Source organism: Drosophila busckii, chromosome 2R (assembly GCF_011750605.1).
Source record: "Drosophila busckii strain San Diego stock center, stock number 13000-0081.31 chromosome 2R, ASM1175060v1, whole genome shotgun sequence".
Classification (NCBI taxonomy): Eukaryota; Metazoa; Arthropoda; class Insecta; order Diptera; family Drosophilidae; genus Drosophila; species Drosophila busckii.
Window position 1 is genome coordinate 23,346,521 of NC_046605.1, and position 19,023 is coordinate 23,365,543.

The 19,023-nt window shown below is 32.7% G+C and overlaps 1 protein-coding gene across 36 annotated transcripts in view; it reads left to right on the forward strand.

The window, feature by feature from the left end:
* Positions 1 to 18,409, forward strand: part of LOC108603137 (calcium-activated potassium channel slowpoke) — a 101,987-nt gene extending 83,578 nt beyond the window's left edge. For 12 of the 36 annotated variants that reach the window (XM_033293082.1, XM_017991661.2, XM_033293081.1 and 9 more), the window contains 12 exons: positions 7,421 to 7,471; positions 8,727 to 8,750; positions 9,625 to 9,699; positions 10,930 to 10,962; positions 11,651 to 11,840; positions 12,361 to 12,426; positions 14,014 to 14,188; positions 16,307 to 16,814; positions 16,983 to 17,119; positions 17,202 to 17,344; positions 17,410 to 17,629; positions 17,691 to 18,409. In XM_033293082.1, the coding sequence (XP_033148973.1) occupies positions 7,421 to 7,471; positions 8,727 to 8,750; positions 9,625 to 9,699; positions 10,930 to 10,962; positions 11,651 to 11,840; positions 12,361 to 12,426; positions 14,014 to 14,188; positions 16,307 to 16,814; positions 16,983 to 17,119; positions 17,202 to 17,344; positions 17,410 to 17,629; positions 17,691 to 17,828 (1,760 nt within the window). In that variant the 3' untranslated portion in view covers positions 17,829 to 18,409. The remainder of the gene's footprint in view (positions 1 to 7,420; positions 7,472 to 8,726; positions 8,751 to 9,624; positions 9,700 to 10,929; positions 10,963 to 11,650; positions 11,841 to 12,360; positions 12,427 to 14,013; positions 14,189 to 16,306; positions 16,815 to 16,982; positions 17,120 to 17,201; positions 17,345 to 17,409; positions 17,630 to 17,690) is intronic. The other 24 variants (XM_017991662.2, XM_017991664.2, XM_033293087.1 and 21 more) reach the window with 13 other exon arrangements.
* The last annotated feature ends 614 nt before the right edge of the window (positions 18,410 to 19,023 follow it).

Sequence of the window (19,023 nt, forward strand, 5' to 3'; positions counted from 1 at the left end):
AAGTTCGCTGCCTTGTGGAACTCCAGCTCTAATCGCGTAGTCGTTAGGCATAGCAGAACTGCATCTCACTGTTAGTTTTCGGTCGTATATATAATACTCTAATAATTTGTGTGTATTAATAAGAAGCTCTGAATTAGACCTTCTAGTCAGACTCTATCGAAGATGTATCCCAAATCTAAAAATATTCTCGATTTTCGAATGTGCTCTTTTTTCAGATGTGATGCGATTGACTTGTTCGATAGTGTCGTGTTTTTCTTAAATGCCAAATTGATGTGATGGAATTTTGTTATTGATTCTTAGATATGAATTTATTTGAGTTAGCAAGCATTGCTCAAAGAGATTTGATATGCATGATAGTGCAAACTGCACGATAAGAAAGCTCAATAATAATCTTTGGTGTTGTTATTTGGTCGAGGCCTGGTGACTTTTTTCCGATTCAACTGATGTTTGATGATACGTGCGATTTCGTTGGGGCGAAATACCATTGGCTCTTGTTGAAGCTGAGAGTTACTTGTTAATGTTGGTATTGTAAATGCATTTGTGGCAGGATTGGACTGAAACACGATTTCAAGGTGTCCTGCAAATGTTCTGGCTCTGTCTTCATCACTGCGGGCCCATCCGCCTAATGGGCTTCTTATAGGCATCACGGTTTCTGTTGGTGAGCATAGAGTTGGATGAGCTCTCCACAATGAATTGTTTATAGTTGCTGTATATAGCGACATTGGGTATTTGCTTCTTGTTGCTTTAAAGCTTTTCGGGAGGCGATTTTTAATCTTTGGCATGCATACGGCCTGTGACCTGTGAGATTGCCATTCTCGTCGTAGGCGTCGCTTTTCGAGAACGAGTTGCTTTATTTGCAGATTTGTCTTCTTTGGAGTGTAAGACGCTTGTCCAGTTTGAGGAGTTGCAAAGTGGGCTGCGTTGAAAAAATCGTCCTCCAGTGTGTTGATTTGATTTGATTTAAGTTTGTCGACATCTTCATCAACGTTCAGTACAGACTTTAGCTCAATGGGTAAACTTATATTTCCTATAGCAGATCCATTTGGCTTTATGTGAGGTCAGTCTAATCACTTGATGTTCGGTAACTGAATAGCGGAGTAAATATATTAGGACGGGTGAGTGGTCAGATAAGTGATTCGAAAGACTTTCGGCGCTAATCAAGTTTCGAAGTATATTTTTTGTAATTGCGAAGTCTAATAAATCGGGCAGTTTGTTTGGGTTTGTTGACCAGTATGTTGGTCTGCCGGGGGGAACGTGGTCGAGTTTGTTGCTGGCTTTTATAATTGCATTATAAAGATGCTTTCCTTTTGCAGTCACTAGGCGAGATCCCCAGTGTAGTAGTCTCCTGCTGCTATGGAATGGTCTCCTAATGAATCGATGAACTGCATGAACTCTCCTTCAGTTACTGCGGCTACCACTGGTTACCACTGTCTACTTCTATTCTTATTGTTGTGGCTTGTAAATAATTTACTGCAAACTCCTTGTAGCGGTGATGCTTAATACGATTTCTTATCAGGACACCGTCTCACCGTGTTCTTTACCATTAGGTACTTACTTAATTGCATAGAATGTGTAGCCTCTTAAATTGAAGTTATATTTGCGTGTCAGATGTGTTTCTGACAGCAGCATAACGTCAATGTGTTTGTCGAGCAGGAATTGAGATAACTAAGGTTTATGCTGTGAAACGACATTAACATTCCACTTGGATGTACGTATGGATTAATTAATTATTTGGACTGATGTGTTACTAACATATGTATCAATATGATCTGATTTCGCATTATATCTTGCATAGTTGTCCGCATGAAGGACATGAACTCCATAATGCTTTGTTGTAGGCTAGAGAACATTGCATCAAGGTTGTTTTGTTGGTGCTCCATAGGCTGGTGTTAGTTTTTCATTTTTGTTTTTTAGTAAGGTGCTTTTGAATGCGATGTAGTTGAGGCAGAGGGCTCCATCCTGATTTTAAAGCACTTGCAAAATCACATTGTTCCTTGTTGAAATCCGGAGTCAAACGACGATAATTACAGCCTCTTTAATGAGCTTTATAGAATCGTCTTTGCTTGCTGGGCAGCGGGCGGTTCTTCTACAGTGATTCTACGATGCAATAGAAACTGAAGTTTGTAGATAGGGTGTACTTATGATTTCTTATGAGAATTGCAGTCTGGCTCGAGTTTTACCTTGAAGAGCGGTTGAGGCTTCCTATCCTTGTTTAAAACGTTGAAGACTGTCTTAGCGTAAAAACCTTTATCTTGTATCGCCTGAGTTATTTCTGCAGGTGTTACATCTGTTTCTATACTCTTTTACACCACTTGCAAGGCATTGCTGCTTTTTAGTTGATACGTGTAAATATTCATTTCATTATTCTATAGCTGTCTTCTGACTTTGTTTGAACTGTTTTTTTTTTTATGAATATTACCCCGTACAAGGAAAATTATGTTAAAGTTGTGCTGCCCAGTGAGCTCTATAATTTTGTGGCGCTGGAGTTTTTTTTCCCGTATATCTATCTGAGGTGGCTTTGGCTTCCTTTTAACGCCATCTTCGTGCGGTAGTTCATCAGAGTTATCTACTAGAATTTTATATCTATTGGTGTTAAGTTTTTCGTTTAAAGCTGCGGATATATATATATATATATATTTTTTTTTTTTCTCCGGAGTTTTATAAAAAACACGTCTGCATGCGACGTTTTAAGAAAATAAATTAAACAAGAAACAAATCAAAAACCTATTCCAATATAAGAAATAGTTGCTAAGCAAACTTTTGAGTAATTTAAATCTGAAAACAAAAAAAAAATTAAATGAATTGCTTTCAGCAAATCTGAAATTCACTAGTGTTTTCTTTGGCACCTCTGTAAAAAACACATTTCCATTACTTTTGCGAGTGTAAGTGATTTTTTGTGACTTATTTCTATCAATAAAGTTTTAGATATCTTTATGATTATTATAGCAAATACAACAACAACAATTTTTTTTAGAGGTTGACATAAAAGCTATAAAAGCCCTTATAGTTGATCTTAGTTGGTTATTATTTTGAACAATTCTTACCATTTAAGAACTTCTTTATGTTACCCGCAGCCAACTTTTTGCTATGTGATTAGTGAGCCGCAGCAAACACACTCACGCACTACATAAAAATGCACACTAATAAATACAGACATGCCGCCTAGAATGCCCAAATCGTTAACAAACAAAGTGTAAAGAATATTATTTATTTATTTTTAATTGTAGCCTAGAATTAAATTCTATGGTACAATTGGTATAGCCAGAGCAACAAACCCCTTCAGGCTGTAAAGAATAGAAAATATCTATATATTTTTATTGGAATTCATAGCTACATAGACTGTATCTAGACTATACAAAAACGAGAGGATGGAATTAAGTGAATGTTGTGAAGCGCTCCTTTTTTTGTGGCAAGCAAAACTAATTTTTATACACTTTGACATTTTTGTAAAAAATGGAAAATGGGTATTATGAAGTTGCTCAATGTATGTAACAGGAAGAAGGAGGCGTGGCAGACCACATAAAGTATATTTATTCTTGATCAGCTCGACGAGCTGAGTCGATATAGCCATGTCCGTCTGTCCGTCCGTCCGTCTGTCCTGTATGAGTGCATGTTCCTCAGCAACTATAAGAGCTAGAGCAACCAAATTTGGTAGGTAGGTGTCTCCTATATCCAGACACTACGCTTTTATTTTATTTTTTTTATTTCCTCCCCCTCCCCACAAATCGAAAAAAAAACAATATATAAGGCAGCACAAAAATCTTTAAGAATCTAAAATAAACCACAAAATTGCCTGATCATGTTTTCGACCGTGAAAAGTTTTAGAACGATCGGATAAATCACATAAGGGAATTATTTTACATTTCAATTTCATATAGACAGTGGGGTGCACGTGCTGAGCGCCATACAAACGACGCTGCCGAGCAGCGGCTGGCGTCCACTGCTGACGCCTACAACGCGAAAAAACGAGTCTGTGACGCGATTCGCTGTTTTGTGTGTATGGTGTTGGTGAGTGCATCGTGTGTTTGCTGCGATACACTAGTCAAAGTGTATTAAATAGTTGGCTGCTGCCAAAAATTTACTTTCCCGTTACGTGTTTTGTTTTTGTGTTTTTTTTTTTTTCGGTGACTACACTTGTCTATACTTTGCTTTAAATTTTGTAAATCTGCGTTCGCTGTCTCTGTCGACAACACATTTCTGTGGACTCAATTTTCCCCAATTCTTCGTTTTCGAAGCAAAAATCTATTTTGCAGTTTTGGAGCTGTGACTCCCCTGCTCAGTTGTAGTGGCGGGTTTTTTGATTTTAAGGTAATGTGGAAATATTTGTTGATTGAGTATTTTTATTTTTATTGTTTCTAAAATATGTATGAATATTTTTAAAGTAGGCAAATTATTAATAATTTTATATATATTTCGACTGTATACAAGATGAAATAAAGATAAATATGTACATACATATGTACCCACAAACAGGGGATGCCTGGTATGCACACATGCATACGTTTACATAATAATAAAAATGTATGTAAAGGTGTCCAGTACAAAAGTATTTACAAATAATATTCTTGACATTTGTTGTGTATTCATAGCTTGGTGTTCAGTTAACTGATTTTTTAAATAAATATCTACAATATTTTCATTCGTGACATCTAAACATTTTCCAGATGTAGGCATGATTATGATGCAGACTGGAATGGTTAACCAGGGCATCACATCTGTGATAAATACTCTACAGGGTACGATTCATAAATAAATATAAAAACTAAAAAAATAAAATGCTAGTAAAATAAAATATATATATATTTCGTAAATCGTATATATATATATATATAATATACGTATCTATGTTTTCATAATTTGCATAATACTGCTACTAAAGTACTCAGAATATATTATAAAATTAAAGACTTTGGTTTACTGTTACAATGTAGGTTTGTATATGTATATATCAGAAAAAATTATGAATTTCATGTAATCTGAGTTGAGACATTTCCCGTAAAATGTATTCATATCTTATTTTGGTGTTCCAGCAAACTCAGTGAAGCCACAGGAATCACTTCGGCCAAATCAGATTACTAAGTTTGCACTGAATGAATCAGCGCTAAGTATGCAGGATGATTACATGAGTATTAAAAATAAAGCTAGAATTTTTATCTGTAGCAAATACTGTATATATCAGACTCCAGATGATTGAAATCTGATTCGTTCAATGCAGAAATAATAAGCTGATTTGACTGTAGTACTACCACTAAGCATAGTAGTAGGCACTACTGAATGCAATTGCAACAAAATTCAATCTCATTGCCAAATAATTTTATAATTGATTTTGACACCAATGGTAAGTACCACAAGTGTGTACCAAATATTGCTTGTGTGTCAGAACCTGTCCAGTTTGATAGGATATTAGATTGGATGATGATACAGGTAGCATTTGATTAGGTTTATTTATTACCAGATCAGGAGATATCACCATTGAACTTATTTTGCACGTTCTGCTAAATGAATGCTAACAGTTTTAATTGTTAATGCCAAGTAAGATTTTGTGAAATGTGTCAGTCAAGGTTAAGTGTTATCCAGTACTGAATTTTTAAGCTAAGTGTCTATTATGCATTAGTTTTTATATGCATTCATATATTTTCCAGTATCAAACTGACTGCTAGGAACGTCTTTGTAGCGTCTCTAGCGTCTTGGAGCCCGAGCTACCGTCGACATTTTGTTCCGTCGATATGTGTTCTTTTGTCTTTGGATTAAATGTAAAAAAATTATAAATGTTAATACAACGAAACAAAACGCACAAATAAGAGAGTATATACTTTAGATAGGAGCATTAGTTAGTTTGAGGTGTAGGCGCATTTACGAAAAAAGCAACAACAATCACTAGTGTGATTGCAATAGAATAGGACAGAAAAGCCTAAGTGCACAGAGAGAAAACAATTGAGACCATATATATATAAGATACGCTCAAAAAATAGCAATAAGTCCGAGAAAATAATTATGTTAGTTAATTTATGCGGTATATCTGTTAGTATACTCTAACACCACGATTAGTAAATTTGATTTCAATTATTTAATTGATTTGAAACAAGTAAAGCACGTACAAAATGATCCCTTGAACGCCTTCTATTGATTTTTTTTATTTATTTAATTAATGTCAACTATGAACAGTCTGCGGTAAATATGTCTAAAAATGATATGTATAAGCTTAAATGTTGGGAGTATTGGACAGACAATATTTTTTCCAAGGATTAGGAGAGACCCAATCGGATATGTGTTATTGTTAGTTATTACTAATTAATAGTTAAAATAATATGTGAATACATCGCTAAATATAATAAAATCTGCGGTCTTTGTATTAAAGACAGAATAAAGTTTTATGTAATCCACACAGAGTTTTCGGAGGGGCTCATGCATAGTGTGAATAGTGAATAGTATTTGTGTTAACATTAAGATTGCGCGTATACATAGTAGCAGGGAAAGAAATAAACTTGACTCAATAAATAAGAGGAATCAATTTTACTATTCACTTATAAACATGACAATTGATTAAAAGTAGTCTACAAGAGTGAGGTGGTAGATAAACACCTGAAATCTAGTTAAAGCCTCTTAAAGCAAGCAACCAAATATACATCAAAATCAATAGCCAATCTTGTTAAAAAACATTTTTTTTCTTAAAGCTGTTGCTTGTGTTTTATGAAAGATACGAAGTCTTTAAAAAAACGAGTATACAATTCGCCAACGCGGTGGCCAACCTTGCCAAACTGCATGAGGTCTGAGGGCTTAACTTACTAAGCAAAGGCAAGGGCAAAAAATACATGACATCTATCTCCAAATTTGCTATATATAGCAATTTTATAGTTATAGTTCCACCGTTACTTGCAATAGCCTCTACATTGTAAAGCCGAGTGGATTATTGTTGCCATATTGACATGGTTGACATTAAATAAAAATAGATAACTGAACTAGCACTTTAAAATTGATAAATGTTCTTTATCCCTTTTGTAATATTATATGCGCTCAGTATAACTATTTAATTTGTATTAATATAGTGCAAATAATACATTTTGCAGATTTCTGTTTGGGTACTATATAATATCTATAAGGGCATATTTTGGAATGATTATTATATTCACATATACATATATATATTGTATAAAATTTATTACTTATGTAGGTACTTAGTACCAATTACTATTTTTATATTATGGTACCACCAAAGTATGCTTGATTTTTCAGTGGTATTTATTTAATATAATTTAATTTACTCTTTTTTGAGTTATTGATTGTTTATAAATTTTATTTTTAAATTTATATAATTTATTTAAAAAGTGGTAACATTAAAATTAAAAACTTTCACAACCGGATCATCATTTGCCTATTTACACAAATCCTATATAATTCTGTTTTCATGAAACATAAACAGTGGCCACCTTCCGGAAAGGCGTCCGAGCCGTACAAATGGTTGGACGTGCAAGTACGTATAATTTTCGCTTCACTGTCATACTAGCTAGTCATTTCCATCTATTCCCTGTATTCTATGTCTATATATTTTACATTAAAAATAACTATAAGTATACCAGCATATCGTTTTGAGACATAAAATAATTATCAACCGCAAAAAAAAAATAACAATACTTTTTAACATTACAAATAAAAACGAAATGTATGGCAGTTATTTAAAAGTGATCTAAAAACACCTATTACTTATGATTGTTAATCAATTCAGTTAATGCTTTAAATCTTGTAACGTAAATGTGTTTTCTTGCCTTAACATTTAAACAACAATTAAAAACACTAAAAAAGTCAGACATATGTACAATATTCTACTTTCTCTTTTGCTCTAACATTTACAAATATATAATTGCACTAGGTAGCTAACATTAAAGCGATCTATTTATGAAATTCCTATAGATATGACCCTTCTACTTATTAAAATTTGACATCTCGAGTATTTTGTTGAACTTCTTAAATTTTCAGGATTGATTGAAAACATGCTGTGTGTTTAATTACAAACAAATCCGTTAAGTATGGTGGGTGAATTGTTGATTTGTGAAGAATGGAGGATGAATCTAAATTCATTATACTTATTCTTTATTTTTCATAAGGAATGCTTCACGCTTCCTCCGTATCACATATATCTGCAAAACTTCCATTACCATTACTATTACCAACTACCATTTTCCACATGCCATTCAATATTTTTTTTAAAAGAATTTTAACGTTTAAGAGGGTCATATCTGAAGGAATTTCATAAAAAGATCTCCTCAGTACCAGATTTGTTACCTAGTGTTACAATAATCTATAGAAATAATGTGCATAAGTGCAAACTCAGTTTGTATGTACTTTTGCTAATGTCAAAAACTGATGTCATTTACTTTAATAGAAATTTAAATTTATAATTAATATTCGTTTAATGTTTTATATATGATGTTGATGTTTTATATATGACGTTGGATGTTGTATATGCATAGACTTAAAGACACCACTTGTTTTAGTTGAAAACTGGACACTGGTAATACATAAATTCAAAGTACAAAGTATAGGATATACATAGATTTAATGTTTCTTTTATAATTTCGGTCATTGTTATTTCCTATTATAAACTGTATGGTTCTTATGTTGATAATTCGTATCCAAGAATATTATAACTAAATATGTATAACTACACTTCCACTTATTTTACTACCACTATCAAAACTCGTACATTGTATGTCTCTTTGTCTGATTAGAAGACGATGAATACTCGTTGTCAAGTAAGTCAACATAACTTTAAACAATTTGTTCTTAGAGGAAATTATAAAATAGATAAAAATAAAAAATAAAAAAATTAATAAAATATATGAGAAACTGCATAAATAATAAATATATATTTATAGTAAAAGTTGCCTAGCCTTTAAATTAAATTTATAATTTACTGAAAATATTTTTGATGTCACACTTCACTTTTAACTTGTGTGTTTTTTTAAACTTTGAATTATGTAATTATATTATATATAAAATTTCATATATTAACATTTTTAAATTTATACTTTATTTACGTATGGTCTATACGTAAATAACAAAACCAGTACAGCGCCATGAGGCTGGTAGTGTTAAGCAATCAAAACAAACGGCATTCATCGATTTAATCTTTTTCATTAATGATTTTAAAACTTATATTATTATTATTATTATATTAAACTTCGCACATTAGTTTTTAATGCAATGTATTAATCTTAACTTAAAAGCATTTATTAAAGAGTAAAAAATATTGTAGGCACATTTTGAATAATACTTCCTTGCTTGCTTTTAACAAGAATGAAAAACTATTTATAAAACAAAAAAGCATCAGTTCCCAAATATTTTTTTTCTGTGTATGAACACAATTCTAGGTTATCGTGCACCTTTTTTTTTACTTTGTAGAGATTTTTATTAAACCAAAACTTAGACATCTTCGCCCAAATATAATTGGTGTAGAAGATTTAAATGAATTTAATTTTTCTTAAAGCAGAAATTTAGTTATCCCAAACCTCATACAGCAACGTTAACAAAAAAAAAAAAAACACTTACTATACAATAAGAGAAACAAACGTTGCATATAGAGCGGCGATATTGAATACAAAAACCTATAAACAAAATATTTTACAGATGAACACCATCCTGCACCCACATTTACGCCACCAGAGCTACCCAAGCGGGTGCATGTGCGTGGATCTGTATCGGGTAATATCGTCATATCCATAAGACTTTCAGAAAGCTCTATATTGTTTGTTATATTTATAAAAGAATGGTTATTTTAAACTACCTTAAATACACAACATATATTTTTTAGTTTTAAAAATATATTTATTAAGTTATCATTTATTAACAGATATTTTTAGTTTTAGATAAATACTTACTTTAGTTCATATTATCTGTAACGCTAGCAATAATTATTAAGGTATACAAAATATATGTATTTAAATTGTGTTGTGCATACCAATTTTTTTTTTCATCATGTTGCTGACATCAATACAACTATTTTTCTTATCTCAAAAAATTGTATCGATTGTAATAACTTAAGCTTAGTATTGAATAACTTGTAATTTTACTTAATTTGCAGTGAACATATACATACATTTATGAATGTTTCTCATTTTCTCATTTATGTTTATAATTTATGCGTAAATGCTTCCTTAACACAGTTGTATTGTATTTGCGTACACAAAATTCAAACTTATAACAACAGCTAACAATAGGAAACTAAAAACTTTAAATGTTGCTCCAAAACCCATTCTTGATTATAAACAAGTGGACAAATTAAAGTTGGACGCAACCAACTTTTACATACACTTTGACTAGAACATCGCAGCAAACACAAGCACTCACTCACAAACACCCACACACAAAACAGGTAACGCGTCACAGCAGCGACGCCGCCGACGAATCAAACTTTGTGGAAATTGAAATGTATATATTTCCTAAGTTATTTGTCCGATCGTTCTGAAATTTGCACAATCGGTCGAAAAGATGACTAGGCAGATTTTTAAAAAATTTTTAATTCCTTTTATCGTTTTTTTCGATTTGCCGGAGAGGGGTGAGAAAATTAAAAAAAAAATAAAAGCGTAGTGTCCTGGATATAGGAAAGCACCTACATACAAATTTTGGTTGGCCTAGCTCGTATAGTTCTGAAGAAACACGCACTCAAATACAGACGACAGACGGCATGGCTATAATCGACTCAGTCGTCGAGCTGATACAAGATACACAACATGTATGTCTTCTCCCTGTTACAGTTACATTTGCTCAATTCATAATACCTTTTCCATTTTTTACAAAAATGTCAAAGTGTATAAAAATTAAGTTTTTAAGTAATACAATGAACATTTTTCAATACTAAATACTAACTTTTTTCAATTATTTCAATTATATCGTTATCTCATCGACTTATGCAATAAACACTGCTTGCTATAGGTGATATTACGCGTGACAGAGAAGACACAAATCGTAAGTTCTATGTGCTAATATTTTAATTATTAATTTGAAAAAATAATGGTAAGGTCTATAGCGGGCATATTTAATGATCATTGATCATGAATATCATACAAGTATTGGTAAATAGTTTATATTTTACTGTTAAAGAAACACAGTATTACTGTTAGCATATAAAAACCAGAGAACGGCAAGAGTGCAAAAAGGACAACAAATTTCTTGTATGTTTTCTGCGTGCTTCTGTGTCGCTACCTGATGTCGCGTCGGCGTCGCTGCCAATGCAGACAGAGCGAGACAGCAAGCAATATTGTTTCTCGCTTATGCTTATGCCAGCCGATCGCATTTTGGGTTTGCGAACATTTGCTTGGCTAAAGCACCAACAGACCTTTTCTCGGGTTCTCTATGGGTGTTTTGTGGGCGTTGCTTTGCGCCAGCACACACAATTTTTTTGTTGTTCTGTGTGCGTTATTGTCCTGTGTTGCTGGGTGCGCGTATGGCCGCACATTGATTTTTGTGTGCTACCATTGTGCTTAAAAAGTGCCACAATTGCCGTTCTCTGTAAAAACTGCTCTGTAATAACAAAAACATTTCTTATCTTAACTAGTCAATTGATATTGTATGCGTTTAAACGCTGCGCCCCTATAGTCTTTACCTGGATTCAAGTATATTGCATTAATGATTATCCATTACATTTTATTTTTAGTTTTGAATCGAAATATAAGGCGCCCTAATGGAACAGGAAATGGTGCCAGTGGTTTATATCATATGAATAACACTCCTGTTACTGCTGTGGCTCCGGCCTCTGTGGTAAAGCAGGTTAACAAAGTAAAGCCCACTGTAAACATCAGCCGACAAGTAGAAGGACAAGTCATATCGCCATCTCAATATAACAGGTAATTTCAAAACTATTTAAAATATGAATAACAGAGCCACGAAGCAATACAGGTCGGTGCTAATAAAACAGACCACATTTTATAGGATACACGATGTAAATTTTCACCACAATCTTATAAGAATAGCTTAGCATAATAGTAAATTAATATTTAAAACGGTTAAAAGCAAGCAGGCTGCTTAGACCTACGCTATTCAACTGAATTCATATATATTATATGTATATATAAATATATTTTTAATTATCTGATTTTAGACACATAAAAATATTATATTTTATACAATACTAACAAGAACATAAGCTAAATTACACCTGCTTCTCATAAATTTCCTACATTTTTCAATGATTTCTAACTTTATACGATTTTTTTTTAATAATTTACTGTAAGGATAAACTTATTGTATGAACAAATAATAAAAAACACAAGCACTCAAACTACGATTCTATAAATAACGACAGCTATTATATGTTTAAGGAAATCGATATATACAAAAATGTATAAAAAAAACATCTTGTTTCAGGCCACCAGAAAATGATGCTAACCCTTATGCGGGCTATCAACTTGCTTACGAAGTTAAAAAGCTCATGTATGCGTCCATTAATTTCCTAGATTTTGTATGCAAAAAAAAAATGTTAAAAAAAACTACTTTCACGTTTTTATCTTTTTAATATAACGATTTACTAGTATTCGTAAACATTTTTAATTCAAAACATTTTGTAAATCGCTCACTTTAGTTGAATGACTTTAAATCATACATTTTCTATGTACATTTTTCTTTGGTTATGCAAAAACTTTACGTAAAAACTGTCTGTCTGTTAATGTAAGGCTTGCGTTTTGATGATTTACATTTTAATATAATATTTTACTCACTCTCATTTCATATTTTTCAAAACATATTTTGGTAATGTTGTAAATTACATATAGTTGTACATTCATACATATAATGTATATATATAACGTCATTTGGTCTGACAAATATAGCGTAAAAATATGGAATTATTTCTTATAACATAAATTTGCGTTATATTTTTCACAGTATACATTTTTTCCGCGATTTTTAAGAAAATCTTTATTTAAGTATATTGCATGCATGTATTATATAGTCATAATACCTCCGAATGCCAATCCGTTTGAAATTCACATTTACTACATGTAATTTTTGTCTTAGCGTTTCAGAGAATTTTCTTATTCTTAGTAATACAGATACAATACGAGCGGCAAAGTATCCATGGTATTTCATGCAAATAAACTAAGGATTAGACATGCATAAACAATACAGAGTTATAAGTGTTTCAAATTCACCAAGCGAAAACATTTATAAATATGTATATATGACAAACAGTAGACATAGGATAGTTTCTCCATAACATTTTTAAACGAATATTTAAAGTAAGAATTTAAAAATCAATCTCGGTACTTTACTCAAATGCACAGCAGCAAAATAATTTATATCAAATAAATGTAAATTATTACAAAAATTAAAAGAAGGAAAATTAGTGAAATATATTTAGAATAATAACTGTATTTATATATTATTTATTTTATTTATTTGAACAAAATGATTTTTTTCGAAACAAAATACACATATTCAAAATCTCTTTTATATTTTAGATTAACAAGAAAACGAAAAATGAATTTCATTATTTTCATTTTTTAAGAAATACTTACATTATTTTATACATACATACATTATGTATATAGTAATATTCTAATAATACATATTACTTACCTGTACACTTGTATCTTTCACACTCTTTATTAATATCTTATATATAAATATATTTTTAGTCATTGAATTTAAAATATGCAATAATTTGATGTTTATATGTATTTATGTGTTTGGACTGTTTATGTTGTCGTCGTCTTTGATATTTGAATAATTATTTGCTTGTTGTAGAATTCTGCTAAGTATTCTCTTTGCACACATATGTACATATGAATGCATAATGAATAATAAATTAGTTTACAGATGACTTGAAGTATTTTAGCTCATATCCCATCCAACTTATTTTAGTATAATTTTTTTAATTCTTTTGAAATGACTCATAGTTGTTGTGTTACGATGAATATCTATATGTAGCATTACATTATTAAATTTCATGGAATTGATTATACATATAAAAACGGTTAATAAAAATTTATTAAAATTTTAATAAATTGTACTTGCCTGCAGGCCAACCAGTCGCAGCTCCGGCGGTACACAGAATCAAAATGGAGGAGTTTCTCTTCCGGCTGGCATTGCGGATGACCAATCTAAGGACTTTGATTTTGAAAAGACCGAAATGAAATATGACTCCACGGGCATGTTTCATTGGAGTCCAGCAAAGAGCTTAGAAGACTGCATATTGGTAAACCATATTTAATATACATGTGTATTATATATGATAAGAAACTATCGCGAAATAACTCTTAACTTTGTTTTTCATTGGCTTGCTCTTCGCTCAATCGAGGACTGTTTATGATCGGGTCCGTGCTCACTAAAGACCGGTTGCATCATGAGAAATCGGCAAAAGGTCTTTTGCGTGTTGCGCGCGAGGAGGGGTAAACATTTACATCTAATCGCATGAGTAAAGAGCAAAACCATATAAAACACCCTATCCTCTTCTCCCTTCCTTTTTTATGACTTGTATGTGACGAAATATCTACAAACAACAAACAAAACAGTCAACGCGTTAAAACCAGAGCTCGCAAGAAGTGGCCCCTTTTTGCAAAAAGTCCCAAAAAGAACTGTTGCTCGCAGACACAATTGAAAACGGAATGAAAAAGACACTTCAACCCTGTTTTTACTCTGCGTGATCTTTGCTCAATCAGTGAGAGTTTCTTGTCGCTCTCTTTATGTACGCGCTCACTCGCTCACTCACTTTAAATCGGCGTATGTATGTGTGACCATTTCTATATATCTCACCCTTTCACGCTTTCACACTAATGAAACAACAACAAAAAAAGACACATTGTGCTTGAACGGAAATCGTTTTACTCATATGCCGAGGCTCAGTTAAGGAGCGCCGAACAAAAATATCCCATTCAAACTGCTGTCGCAAGAGCGCTTCGTGTGTTCTCTCACCGATCAGCATAAAACAAAAAACACGAGAGAAACAAGTTTGAAGTGTTCTGTTCAAAAAGTGACCGAGTCTGTACAATATTTCCCTGTTATTTCAGCGAGCAGACAGCTTGTGAAATTTTGGTTGAGCATATATTGGGAGCTCTGGCTAAAGCACGATTATTATCTTCTTCTCCCTATTACATACATTTTCCATGTAGGCAGGGGCGTCCAAACGCATGCATAGGGAAGAGCAAATCACCAATAAACTAATACGAAAACACGAAAACAAGTAAAGATGCCGTTAACTCAATTCTATTTCATACACTGAAAAGAAATGAGGCGTCACTTACTTGTCTAAAGTTTGCGCAGGCAATGATAATTTCGTATGTCCAGTGCAAGCTGTTTTCATTTTTTTAAAAAATATTCGACAACAACAAACACATGAAAGTGTTGTTGCCATGCTCGCGCAGTCGAGACAAGACAACAAAAAACACATGAAAGTGTTGTCGCTATGCTCGCACAAAAAAAAATTCGAAAAACTGTTTGTGTAATTTGCATTGGCTTATGGAAGGAGCGCGTATATTTACACGCATTTGCTCTTCCTATACTGAAGAGCAATTACAAGAACAAATGAGCACACTGAGCATAGAGCTTGGACGCCGCTGTTTTGGAACATCTCTGGGAACAATTTTGACAGGAGAGTGTACAGGGACATATATAACTCAAAATTGGATTGGTCGAAGCCTGGAACTCAATCCAGTCGGAAGTGTTCTAAATCTTGGTAAAATCAGTGCCAAAACGATTACTAGTAGTTTTGGCTAGCAAAGGAATACCCACAAAGTATTCATTTCTTTGTTTTTTTACATTTTTTTGATCCGGACATGTGCTGTCCGATTATGCGTTGAGCGATGAAATTTGACTTATTTTCATATTTCAATAGCTCGAATTAAATGTTTGATTTTTTTAACACTATGTTAGTATAATACTTAAAATATAAATATTTGCAAAAAAAAAAATGCATCCATAGTCCATTTTTTATTAGTTTTACACACCGAAACATACCACAAGAGTTTGTCCAATTAATCGATGGAGCCCCTGCATACATAAATGCACCGGACAAAAATTATATTCAGTTACGGTTATCATATTATTAGAAATACAATACTAATATTTAATGGAACTAGACTTTGATAACATGGAGTTATGGGAAACATAGAAGAACATAACAAAGGCAGCTATGGTTTATTAAAATTACCAATAAACACATTATTACATAAACACATTCATTATTGGTCCTTTTAAGAAACCAAAAGCTTCTTTATGTTATGCTCTTCTACTTTTTCCAATAAATTTAAAGAGCAATCATAAAATAAAAGCTGATTAGCTCATAAATTACGTAACTACAAACTTTATATTTTTTCAGGATCGCAATCAAGCGGCCATGACGGTATTGAATGGACATGTTGTAGTTTGCCTGTTCGCTGATCCGGATTCACCCTTGATTGGGCTGCGTAACTTGGTGATGCCCCTGCGTGCATCGAATTTTCATTACCATGAGCTAAAGCATGTGGTAATAGTAGGATCAGTTGACTACATAAGACGCGAATGGAAAATGTTACAGAATCTACCCAAGATATCTGTGTTAAATGGTTCTCCATTGAGTCGAGCCGATTTGCGTGCGGTTAATGTCAATCTGTGCGACATGTGCTGCATATTGTCGGCAAAAGTTCCTAGTAATGATGACCCCACGCTGGCTGATAAAGAGGCAATTTTGGCATCACTGAACATCAAGGCTATGACTTTTGATGATACCATAGGTGTGCTTAGTCAACGCGGTCCGGAGTTCGACAATCTGAGCGCGACAGCGGGTAGTCCAATTGTACTTCAACGCCGCGGTTCAGTATATGGTGCAAATGTACCCATGATAACAGGTAACTGCATTGCACTAAATTGACCAAGTTTTCGAGCGTACGAACGAACACAGCTTAGACAATTTCTGGCGGCTGAAAGCTTAGTTTCCAGGATCCGTCTTTTTTCAATGTCAGCTGCGTTCACTAATAAACACTAATGCGGTTTTGTTTGTTGGTTGTCGTTTAAAGAATTGGTCAATGATAGTAACGTGCAGTTTCTGGATCAAGACGACGATGATGATCCCGACACAGAGCTATATCTAACACAACCATTTGCCTGCGGTACAGCGTTCGCAGTGAGCGTCTTAGATTCACTAATGTCCACGGTAATATTATTTGAGAGTATTTCATAGAAGGCCCTATAAGTGTGTTTAATAATTGAATTTCACATTTTTTTTTTATATGCAGACATATTTTAATCAAAACGCCCTAACGCTAATACGTTCACTGATAACAGGCGGTGCTACGCCTGAGTTGGAACTTATCCTCGCTGAGGGTGCAGGTCTACGCGGCGGCTATAGCACTATTGACAGTCTGAGCAATCGTGACAGGTGTGCTAAGATATTTAGTCTAATTAAGTACGAATCTGTTTCTAATTATATTTATAATTTTTAAGATGTCGCGTGGGTCAAATTTCTCTATACGATGGTCCATTAGCGCAATTTGGGGAGTGCGGAAAGTATGGGGATTTATTTGTGGCCGCACTTAAATCGTACGGTATGTTGTGTATAGGACTTTATCGATTCAGGGATACAAGCTCAAGCTGTGATGCCAGTAGCAAACGATATGTTATTACAAACCCACCCGATGACTTTTCATTACTGCCAACAGATCAGGCAAGACATTAAAATTTTTTTGTTTGAATTACAATTTAATATTTTGACTTATATAAAACAGGTATTCGTTTTAATGCAATTCGACCCGGGTCTAGAATACAAGCCGCCCGCAGTACGTGCTCCTACAGGTGGACGCGGTACCAATACACAAGGCTCGGGAGTCGGTGGTGGTGGCTCGAACAAAGATGATAACTCTTGATTGTTACTGTGTAGCGCCTTAACTGATGGTCCTTATTCATACATTTGAACGATAAAAACACTAATTTGTAGAGCAATGCAATAATATCAGAAAACTTTTATTTTTACGTTTTATAGTATTATCAGATAAACAATAATTTAATATAAAATATATATTACGTGTATACTACATAAATAGGGAAACAGTAACTAAATCAAAAGATAGCCTAACTGGCATATGTTGAAAAAAAAATAGCTAATGATTTGTAAAACAAAATTGCATTGCTCTATACTTTTATATTTGAATAGACAAAACAAGACAGTGCTGCCTAAATCAAAAGAGATAACAACGACCCTAAAAATGCCAACAACGTTTGTCTAAATAAACATAAAAGTGCTATCTATATATTAGTATGTGAAATCGGAGAACATCTTCTTCAATGAAAAATATCGTTCAAAATGTTAGCTGATTGCTTTCCACACCATTCCGAATGCCATTTTAGAACCTTGAAACTAACATTCAAGTCATAACTAAAATTATTGTCAGATATACTTAATTTATTTTTCTAGAAAATTGCTTAACATTTGTTGTTGATTTTATTACTTTCAAATAAAAGAATACGTTTTAATGTTCGTTTACTTCGTTCCATATTTTATATGTATGCTTATTTTTTACATTTATGTTTGGATAAGTATACATTTTTTTTTATTTTTTGTGTTTATGTATAACTGTGTGTTTTTTTTTTTTTTTTTTACCAATTTAAAAGTATTTCATGGTTCTATGTATTGCAAATCTATAAAACAAACATGATATGTTTTGATCAAAAATATATCTCAATGGTGTGTCGTAAGCAATTAGGAACCATTAGTAAGGTAAGCAACACATTATACAAATACTTTAAAACAAGCGGCTAATCAACATATTTTTATCAATCTAGCCTTAAGTATAATAAAAAATCAACAAATGATTACATACATGTGTACTTAATATGTACAATGTACATATGTGAACAAATAATATAATTAATGAATAGCGTACATGTTAACAAAGCTATGTGAAGTCTATGCTAACCTATGCTAAACTACAAAATGTAAAAGGATACAGATACATTACGCTTACCCTAATAACTCACTAAAATTTAAAAAAAAAACTGAAGAAAAAATAATTACACTCAAAATAATTTAATACGCCACATTTGACACGTAATAATAGAACT